The 11428-nt window shown below is 40.9% G+C and overlaps 1 protein-coding gene across 1 annotated transcript; it reads left to right on the forward strand.

Moving 5' to 3' along the window:
• Positions 1–204: 204 nt before the first annotated feature.
• On the forward strand, positions 205–10306 carry LOC117533090 (exportin-1-like; the record flags this gene model as incomplete). The annotated part of the gene is given in 10 exon segments (XM_034196722.1): positions 205–368; positions 3071–3205; positions 3815–3998; positions 4414–4520; positions 5442–5636; positions 5932–6100; positions 6574–6708; positions 7153–7312; positions 8120–8216; positions 9423–10306. Coding segments are annotated over 10 exon segments (1493 nt in total), but the record flags the coding sequence as incomplete, so codon positions are not given.
• Positions 10307–11428: the final 1122 nt, after the last annotated feature.

Here is an 11428-nt window from a genome sequence, read left to right on the forward strand (position 1 = left end):
TGAAAAGGCAAACGGATAAACTGATTACAGACGATATTTTCATGTGTATCGTCATTTATAAACAATTTTTAATGTCGGGGTTATTGCAAATACTGGTTTATTACCACACCCCAAAATCCTACAGACCTGAAGATTCAAAATGTATACTTTCTCCAAGTGCTACAGTAACTTAAGTTGTAACTCATCCTGATCTTTCTCCCACAGAGACCCACGATGGAGTGCAGGACATGGCGTGTGACACCTTCATCAAGATCGCCCAGAAGTGCCGGCGTCATTTTGTTCAGGTCCAGGTTGGAGAGGTGATGCCCTTCATCGACGAGATCCTCAACAACATCAACACCATCATCTGCGACCTGCAGCCACAGCAGGTCAGTACCGTCAGCAAAGACCAGAGAGGGCAAAAGTACACATCCTTTACTCAAGTAGAAGTGCAGGTACTCGGCTACTAACCTAGCAACCAAGCTTCAGCTAAACTCTGGTATCTTCAAACCTACTTACAAATAAATATGTGGAAGTCTAAGTTCAACCGTATTTGGTTGGAAAACATCAAATTTAGTGCTTGGTTGAAACCAGTGGAGGAGAACGTGTTTGAAGCCCGCTGCACATTTTGCAAAATAAATTAGCGTTTATTTTGCAAATGTAGCGTTGGCTAGTGGAGCAGCTCCCGCAACAACATCGGGGGACCTCCGGGCGACGACGTTTAGGTTTGAATACATTTACTTTGAAAGTAATTATGGGACGCATTTCCTCTTTCATAGCAATTTGTCTTCATACTTTCTTGCCGTGAAATAGGTCTTAAATTCTATTCAAAGTGGTCTTAAAAAGTCTTAAATTTGAGTTGGTGAAACCTGCAAGAACCCTGTTCTTTACTCAAGTAAAAGTAAAGAGGCTTCGAAATGTACTTCAGTAAAAAGTACCCATAACTCCCAGCTGTTTTAAAGAGTACCTGACCTCCCTTTATATGAATAGAACAATAATGTCATTGTTAGCTAATGAATGTTTCCATGCTGAACAACGGCAACATGACAACGTTTCCATTGGTCCCTCTTCTTTAGAGAAGACCAGGAAATGATGGATACACGGATCGTGTTCAAATCAATAGGCACGCAATGACTCTAAAGAATAATGATCACGCATCAAACACACATTCAGACTAAAGGAACCAGCTGTTTGGGAAATGAGAGAAGTAGAAAGTACAGGTATTTGAGTTCAACATGTAAGAAGTAGAAAGTACAGGTATTTGAGTTCAACATGGAAGAAGTAGAAAGTACAGGTATTTGTGTTCAACATGTAAGAAGTAGAAAGTACAGGTATTTGAGTTCAACATGTAAGAAGTAGAAAGTACAGGTATTTGAGTTCAACATGTAAGAAGTAGAAAGTACAGGTATTTGTGTTCAACATGGAAGAAGTAGAAAGTACAGGTATTTGAGTTCAACATGGAAGAAGTAGAAAGTACAGGTATTTGTGTTCAACATGGAAGAAGTAGAAAGTACAGGTATTTGAGTTCAACATGTGAGAAGTAGAAAGTACAGGTATTTGAGTTCAACATGTAAGAAGTAGAAAGTACAGGTATTTGTGTTCAACATGTAAGAAGTAGAAAGTACAGGTATTTGAGTTCAACATGTAAGAAGTAGAAAGTACAGGTATTTGAGTTCAAAATGTAAGAAGTAGAAAGTACAGGTATTTGAGTTCAACATGTAAGAAGTAGAAAGTACAGGTATTTGAGTTCAACATGTTAGAAGTAGAAAGTACAGGTATTTGAGTTCAAAATGTAAGAAGTAGAAAGTACAGGTATTTGAGTTCAACATGTTAGAAGTAGAAAGTACAGGTATTTGAGTTCAACATGTAAGAAGTAGAAAGTACAGGTATTTGAGTTCAAAATGTAAGAAGTAGAAAGTACAGGTATTTGGGTTCAACATGTAAGAAGTAGAAAGTACAGGTATTTGTGTTCAACATGTAAGAAGTAGAAAGTACAGGTATTTGAGTTCAACATGGAAAAAGTAGAAAGTATAGGTATTTGAGTTCAACATGTAAGAAGTAGAAAGTACAGGTATTTGAGTTCAACATGTAAGAAGTAGAAAGTACAGGTATTTGTGTTCAAAATGTGAGAAGTAGAAAGTACAGGTATTTGAGTTCAACATGTTAGAAGTAGAAAGTACAGGTATTTGTGTTCAACATGTAAGAAGTAGAAAGTACAGGTATTTGTGTTCAACATGTAAGAAGTAGAAAGTACAGGTATTTGTGTTCAACATGTAAGAAGTAGAAAGTACAGGTATTTGAGTTCAACATGTAAGAAGTAGAAAGTTCAGGTATTTGTGTTCAACATGTAAGAAGTAGAAAGTACAGGTATTTGTGTTCAACATGTGAGAAGTAGAAAGTACAGGTATTTGTGTTCAACATGTAAGAAGTAGAAAGTACAGGTATTTGAGTTCAACATGTAAGAAGTAGAAAGTACAGGTATTTGTGTTCAACATGTAAGAAGTAGAAAGTACAGGTATTTGTGTTCAACATGTGAGAAGTAGAAAGTACAGGTATTTGAGTTCAACATGTAAGAAGTAGAAAGTACAGGTATTTGTGTTCAACATGTAAGAAGTAGAAAGTACAGGTATTTGAGTTCAACATGTAAGAAGTAGAAAGTACAGGTATTTGTGTTCAACATGTAAGAAGTAGAAAGTACAGGTATTTGAGTTCAACATGTAAGAAGTAGAAAGTACAGGTATTTGAGTTCAACATGTAAGAAGTAGAAAGTACAGGTATTTGTGTTCAACATGTAAGAAGTAGAAAGTACAGGTATTTGTGTTCAACATGTAAGAAGTAGAAAGTACAGGTAAAAAGTCATCAGAAATGAGTAAGTAGTTGAGTAAAGTACTGATACCAGAAACATGTACTTAAGTAGAGTAACAAAGTATTTGTACTCCACTACTTCCCACCTCTAGCAAAGACACTATTAGAGTTTTCATTATTGTTTTTAGTTTTTTATATAAGACTTTTCCGGTGACATATGAACATGTTTGTAATAAGATGTTTCCTCGATGCTCTGTGAAATAAACTCTGCTTCTCGTCTCTGCAGGTGCACACGTTTTACGAGGCGGTCGGCTACATGATCGCCGCTCAGACAGACCAGGCGGTTCAGGAGCTTCTGATCGAGAAGTACATGCTGCTGCCCAACCAGGTGTGGGACAGCATCATCCAGCAGGCCACCAAGGTGAGGAACCCTTTGAAGTGCACTGATGTGTCCTACATGCTCTGTAGATCTGTAGACTACTTTATTTAGTGTTACTTATCAGGGTTATTGTAAACAAACTAAAACAAGCAGTCATAAATACTATCGTATACGGAAACCAAATAAGTGAATGTAAACTGAAATGATATTCCCTGGGTATTAAAACAAATTTCAATTTAAAATTGCACATATTATTATTTGTCTCACTTTTTAAAAATCCTTTCTGAACAATAAAGACAGCATGACTGTCCGTCATCTCTCATGACAACAAACCGCAGAGATGTGACCTTCATGTTTCAGAAGATGGAGTTATACAGCATGGATGCCTTCGTTATTCACAAGCCGTCTTATCTTGTACAATGAAAAGTAAAACTTGGAAATTCACTTATAACAGGCTTTTAAAATTGTATAATGCTTTTTAAAAAATGTATTTTAAATACTATGTGAACGCCTTTTTATATAATGATGTTCTTCTTGTTACGTCCCCATCTATATTTTGCTGTAACAATGTAAATGTCCCCTTTGTGGTAGGAATAAAAGGATTTCTGATTCTGATGCTACTTATGCTAACTTGCTAACGTTGTTCTGCAGAACGTGGACATCCTGAAGGACGCGGAGACGGTGCGTCAGCTGGGCAGCATCCTGAAGACCAACGTGCGCGCCTGTAAAGCCGTGGGCCATCCGTTCGTCGTGCAGCTGGGGCGGATCTACCTGGACATGCTCAACGTCTACAAGTGTCTGAGTGAGAACATCTCCTCAGCTGTCCAGACCAACGGTAAGAAGTTCTTTAATATAATTTATTGAGTATTAAAAGTACATATTATACAATTACAGAATAAGAAAGGGACAGAAACATTTCAAAATTAAGCACATAAAAAAAAAAAATCTTACAATAAGAATAATATAAACCAAAAGGACTCAGTCATCGAGTCATAGTGTCGATGAAAGATACTTTTTTTTATTATATATTATATATATTTTCATCTAAAGTTACAGACAGAGAATCAGCACTTTTGAAACAGGGCTGAAACAGAGGGGATTATGGGTAATGCTGCAATGATCTGTTTGGTGTTTCAGCCAATCAGAGACATGTTCTGTATATATCTGAGACCTGTGATATACTGATGAAGAACAGGATAATAGGGGACCTTTAAAGCAAGTCTGAATAACTCGTTGAACATGCGGTACAGGAGAGATGGTGACCAAGCAGCCTCTGATCAGGAGCATGAGGACGGTGAAGAGAGAAACTCTGAAGCTGATCTCGGGCTGGGTCAGTCGCTCCAACGACCCTCAGATGGTGAGTCGGCTTATCTTCAGTGTTCCATGTTGATCCTGTCCTGGAAGAAGGTTTTAAATGTGTTTTATTGAGAGTTGCTCCTTCAGCAAATGTGGAAAATGTTCAGAGTTCCTTCTCGTAACAAAAACAATCTGATGAAAATATTGCTCACTTTTCGTCCTGATCCAGTTATAGAAGAACCTGTCTGAAAATGAGCTGATCAGATTTTGGCCACTTTATGAAAGGCAACCAAGGTAACCCCCCCCCCCTTATCACCTGAATCTCCTCCTAGAGCACCATTGAGTTCTTTCTAACCAGATCTCTCTCAGAGGGGCGTGGGGAGGGGCTCCTTATTTTCGTCTGAAGTAACAGACTCTGGGTGTTTCTCAATGTTGAGGAAGTGTCCTCCAGAGCCACTATTTCAAGGATGCTACGTCATCGAGTCCCGCCGAAGGACTGTTCCAATGTCCAGACTCCTTGGAATTCTACCGAGTCCGGAGTCCTTCGTTGTGTATCCTCCGCGGTCTTAAAATCCCCACAATGCATTGCGCACGGACCAATTTCCAAAATGTAAGGCGGGGCCTCTCATATGAAGCATACTTGCTAGCCTGTTCCATTCTTCGTTCTCCGAATGCCAGGAAGGATTCTTGCCTAGCCTCTGAAGGACCTGACTCGGAAGACTTCTCCTACCAAGGAAGTGTCCTCGACATTGAGAAACACCCAGAGAATCAGCACTTTTGAAACAGGGCTGAAACAGAGGGGATTATGGGATACTGCAATGATCTGTTTGGTGTTTCAGCCAATCAGAGACAGGCTCTGTATATATCTGAGACCTGTGATATATTGATGAAACACAGGATAATAGGGGATCTTTTTAAATAGATACGTCTTAGACCAGAAACAGTGTTTTAAAGCCTCTTCCTGTTTGTTTCTGTGCTCCAGGTGGGAGAGAACTTCGTGCCCCCCCTGCTGGAGGCGGTGCTCATCGACTATCAGAGGAACGTCGCCGCCGCCCGGGAGCCTGAGGTCCTCAGCACCATGGCAACCATCGTCAACAAGCTGGGATCCCACCTGACGGGAGAAATCCCCAAAATCTTCGACGCTGTCTTCGAGTGCACTTTGAACATGATCAACAAGGTCAGTTTGAGCGATTTAATAAAACAAATAAAACATGACCTGCTTAAATCTCACCTGATTAGAGCGGCGATCTGAGGGTGGGCGACTGATCATTAGTTTAAAGAATTTGTGTGTGTGTGTGTGTGTGTGTGTGTGAAGTGGTACTGCTCTTAATGAATTGAGGTGTGAAAGGGTGAATGATAGCATGTAGTATGTAAAGCGCTTTGAGGGGTCATAAAGACTGGATAAAGCGCTTTATAAGAACAGTCCATTTCCCGTAATAATGAATGTCTTGCTTTTCCTCCCGTGCCTTCAGGACTTTGAGGAGTTCCCCGAACACAGAACGCACTTCTTCTACCTTCTTCAAGCCGCCACCTCGCAGTGTTTCCCCGCCTTCCTCTCCATCGCCCCGGCTCAGTTCAAACTCATCCTGGACTCCATCATCTGGGCCTTCAAACACACCATGAGGAACGTGGCCGACACAGGTCAGTCTTCTCATCTCTTCGTATATAGTGTTCACACAAATGTAGAAACCCTAAAAACGTGTCAAAGTCTAAAAAATGTGGATTTATGAATTCGGCTAGACGATGGGTTTGTCAGTTTAGAGCTGCTTTTTCTCAGCAAGCTAAATTACTTCACTATTTTAATAGAAATATAAGAAATTGAAGCCTGTAATTCGTAACAAACCACACGAAACCTACTGGATTTGCTATCTTTAAACATTGAGCTTAGATGAGTCAGACTTGTATAGTTGAAAAAGCCCAAAGGGAAACTCCTAAGTTGCAGCTTAAACATTTTATTTCAGAAACCTGCATTTTCCTACGGGGGTTAATACATTTTTATAATATAAGAAGTACTTTATTGATCCCAATTTGGGAATGTTTGTGTTGCAGCAGCATAAAAAGACAAGGCATTGTACATTAGATCATCATCGTTTCTTTCCTTATCTCCTCCCCAGGTCTCCAGATCCTCTACACTCTCCTGCAGAACGTCTCCGGAGAGGAGGCGGCCGCGCAAAGCTTCTACCAGACGTACTTCTGTGACATCCTGCAGCACATCTTCTCTGTGGTCACCGACACCTCTCACACTGCAGGTCTGTACACTGACTGTAAGGTTGTTCAGGTTCTAGAGGTTTGAAGCATTCAAAAACACTCCCAAGAAAGGATTTTGCAACGGGTTCAATCGGTTACACTTCCTGTCTTCTTTCAGAATAAAGGTGGAGCTACTCGTTCCATTCATTCCTTTATTGGCGTGTGGCGCAGTGGGTTAGTGCGCTGATCTTCAAATCAGAGTTCGAGTCCCACTGCAGTCAGCATGTCGTTGTTTCCCTGAGACACTTCACCCCAAATTGCTCCTGTGGGGATTGCCCACAGTATTGAGTATGTTAGTCGCTTTGGATAAAAGCGTCTAGCAAGTAATGTAAAAATAGATTCTGATGTCAGCTGTTCCTCTGTCGGGTTTTCACAGATTTTAGAGCCCTGTGTTCTTAAACATACTATCCACATGAATAATGAAGTGACCCTCTTGCTGTCTTTAGGGCTGACGATGCACGCCACCATCCTGGCCTACATGTTCAACCTGGTGGAGGAGGGGAAGGTCAGCGTGGCTCTGAGCGCCTCCAGCCCCACAAACAACCAGGCGCACGTGCAGGAGTACATCGCCAACCTGCTGAAGACCGCCTTCCCTCATCTGCAGGAGTAAGTCTCTCTCACGCCACACTGAGAGTGCATGAGCAGACTGAGCTTTGCCTAACGTCTGCCAGTGCATTTTAGTTTTACTCAAATGCATTTAGATCAAAAATATAACAAGTGAGATATTTTCAGCCACTTAAGCGAAGGCTGTAGAAGTGAGTCAACATGAGAAGACGGTGCTTTGGTTATTGTTGCCAAATATTCAGAGCGTTTTCACGGAAAATAAGTTTTACACAAGTTCATTGAGATCAAAACTGTAATGACTTGAGGTGTTTTCAGCCACTTGAGCTTCAGTAGACCACAATGCACGTAACGCTGATTCAAAGTAAAGGATGCAGAAGTGATTCAGCCCTTTCAAACTCCATTTCCATCCTCAACGTTTACCTCGTAGACTTTGATTTCTGCAGAACAAAAAGGCTGAGAATGTCTTCAACAAAATGATGAACACACGTTAATATGGAACTTGTGTTTTATAGTCTAGAACTGCAATGATACGTCGAGTGATTGAAATATGATCTACTATAGCTATTCAATTAAGCATTAAAGTGATTTATTTTCTCTCTGTATGATATCGTATTAAACTGAATATTCGTAGGTCCCTGGTAGTGAAGAACTTTGAGAAGCTTGGATGGTATTTTTTAATCTATTCTCCGACTTGTTATAGACTAAACAATGAACCCATAAATCATCTCTATATTGCGGTTATTGTATGGGTTCATATTATTTATTACAGTTGTTTCTGTTACTTCGTCCACCTTCACGCTGTGCTGTTTGTCGACGAGCGGCTAATTGATTATTGTTTCTCGTGTGCAGCGCCCAGGTGAAGGTGTTTGTGACGGGTCTGTTCAGCCTGAATCAGGACATCCCCGCCTTCAAGGAGCACCTGAGGGACTTCCTCGTGCAGATCAAAGTGAGTGTCGGAGTAAATGATTAATACCTGCACCTGAAAACGGGATGTCATTCATGAAAATGGTGCCATAAAGTAAACTGACAAGTGGATCTAAACTGTGTCACAGCTCAAATTAAGTTGTTAATTCTTGTTAACTTTTACCCAGTTACATATATAGTACAATTTGTGTCTGGTGATTTTGCTTTAGGAGCCTTGAAAGAGATTGAATTGTGTTGTGTATTTAGTAATAAAGCATATTGATAAGAGTCAAAGCAATTAAGTAAAATCAGGAAACATCTTCAATTGAAGTTCTATCAAAATCTAAACATAAATAGAAAACAGCTGTTTGGCCCGATTAAAGAAGCCCAGGGACCTCACCATAGAGAGGCCAAGTCCCTCCCTTTCCGGGGGCTCCATGGGACCTTATTTCTGAAAAATGATGTATTGAAGTCAATGGAGAGAGAAAACGTATCGTTCGATCCCGTTTGAATTGTGCCATGAATTACATATGATGTTTGTCAATCTTAACAAATAATTTCCATGTCAAAAAAGTCACAGTTTGTCGTAAAACTGTTGAAATATAAGACAATGAAAAATACGCAACTACAAAGACTACAAATCCCAGAGTCCCGGTCCCGCATGCTGGCTCTTACGAACCGACTAACTCCCCTTGTGTGTACGTACAGCTCTCAACGCGCCCAGACTTGGAGTGATTTATCTTTTAATACTTTCCGCCTCATTCTGAAAGAAAGAAGTGAAATGTTCCAACGTGACGGCCGTCTGGGTGTGTGGTGCGAGACGGGAGATGTAGTTCATTGAGCGCTTCACACACAAAAAAGTGTTACTTCACAGTTTTACGACACATTTAAAATGTTTTGACTTGAAAAATGATCTTTTAAATTGACAAACATCATATGTGTAATTCGTGGCACAATTCAAACGGGATAGAAAGATAATCTTTCTCTCCATTGACTTCAATACATACTTTTCAGAGATACGGTCCCATGGAGCTCCCCGGAAAGGGAGGGGCTTCGCCTCTCTAGTTGTGTATGTTTGTAAATGCCAACACATTAATACATTAAGTATAATCAGCTTTGAACGAGTTGATAACTGTTCACGGATTATTTTAATGTTTGAAAGCAGAGGAAAGTAGGCGCTCTCTGTTTGAAAGCTAAAGCCCGGTGTTGTTGTTGCCTCTGCTGAGCCTCTGCCTGTGTGGTCCTGCAGGAGTTTGCTGGCGAGGACACGACAGACCTGTTCCTGGAGGAGAGGGAAACGTCTCTGCGCCAGGCCCAGGAGGAGAAACACAAGCTGCAGATGTCGGTGCCCGGCATCCTCAACCCTCACGAGATCCCGGAGGAGATGTGCGACTGAGCAGCAGCAGCGTGAACAGAAACCGCTCTGGACGGGGAAAGAGTCACGAGAGAGCACGGACGCTTCCTGTTGATAGTTTTCTTTTCAAGTGTGTTTGTGTGCGAGTGTGTGTGTGTGTTTGAAAAAGAGAATGAGGGGCCAGAGGAAGGACCCCAGCACTCGGTTGTACGTCGACCAAATCAATGTCAATATGTAAATGAGACTCGTCCCCCCTGACCCCCTCCTCTTAACCCCGGCGCGGATTCTTTTGTTTTTCCGACAAACTTATTTTATACAAAGATTTTTTTTTTTGTGTAACATGCCATCTTTTGCTAATTGTTTTGCTCATTAAAGCTTTATGTTTGGCCATTACGGTTCTTCTACACCTGCATGAAGTATTTTAACTCCCTCTTCATCACCTCAACTCACCTCCTCTCCTTTTTGTTAATATGTAATATATAATGTTGGAACACTTGCGATGGTTAGATGACAGATTGCTCTGAAGTGCCATGTGCATGGTGCAGGACGAATGTGATGCTCAAGGAGTAAACGTTGACTTCCTTGCTTCCTTTGTTGTCTTGTTTTGGTTTGTCAGTGTGTTTATCGTTTTGTTTTTTCTTATACTCTGGCTCTGATCGAGTCGGAGCTTCAGTTGGACCGCTTGGATGAGAAGGAAGGCTGCGTGCATATCATCCTGTTTGTAAAGCTGTCTTAGTACTCTGAGAATATAAAGTTGGCTATTTTTACAAAAAAAAAAACGCGTCTGATTTCTTTTTTCCCAAAGCTTTTGAGTTTATGGAAAACTTTGAGGAATGTCACAACTCGTGCTGCCAGGATCTGAAGGGTTATTGCAAATGACGTTTATTCTTAAATCTCTGGAAACTGACGTTCAGCTTGGCTGGTGATGAATATATTTACCTTTAGAGGAAATGGTTCCCAAACTCTGGCATTAGAGGAGTCACACCTGACCACAGTTAAACAGACGTTTTATACATCAGATATTTGTTCCCATTCGACACTAAACTACTTAAATACAGATGTTATTAACAGGGGGTCCGCGGGGTCTTACAAAGTATTCAAAGTTGATAAATCAATTTAGCGAAAATTAAGGCTATTAAAGGGCATTTTTCAAGGTATTACATTTTGTAGCTTGTTTTCAATAAGTATATAAATGGTCCAAAGAGGTTGTGTTCTACAGTCTGCCTGAATGTAATCATGGCGTAGGTGTGTAGTGTGATTCTGTGTCGTTTATTGATGGCATCCCGTTGGATGTGACGTCATCTGAACAGGACATCGCGCGCGAAGGTCCGTTTATGCCGGTTGCTAAGCAACATCGTTATGGGGAAATGCAAGTCTGCGTCCAAATGGTTGGAAGATAAGGAGGAAGGACAATCAATACTGTGTATAGTCAATGTGAGGTAAAGTGTGTCGCCAAGGTAACCGGTTAAAACTCAAAGTGGCGATGAGGTCTTAAAATGTATGGAAAGGGTCTTAAAGGGATTACATTTGACTTCAGGATTCCTGCATATACCCTGACTAATATACAATTATTGCGTTACAGTAATTGAATAGAATAGAAGCATGTGTTGTCATTATACTACAACGAGAAGAGTAAAGCGGCTCCTTTTTAAAGTGCCATCAAAACATTCAGAAAAGACAACATACAACAAAGACATGCAGCATTCATTAGATTACACGTCACTTGTTAGACGCTTTTGTCCAAAGCGACTTCCATACTCAATACTGTGGGCAATCCCCACAGGAGCAATTTGGGGTGAAGTGTCTCAGGGACACAACCACATGCTGACTGCAGTGGGGTTTGAACCTGTGCACCCTGAACCCAACACCAAGGCACTAGTCCACTGCGCCACACGTGTCCA

This window comes from Gymnodraco acuticeps, unplaced genomic scaffold (assembly GCF_902827175.1).
Source record: "Gymnodraco acuticeps unplaced genomic scaffold, fGymAcu1.1, whole genome shotgun sequence".
NCBI classification, from domain to species: domain Eukaryota; kingdom Metazoa; phylum Chordata; class Actinopteri; order Perciformes; family Bathydraconidae; genus Gymnodraco; species Gymnodraco acuticeps.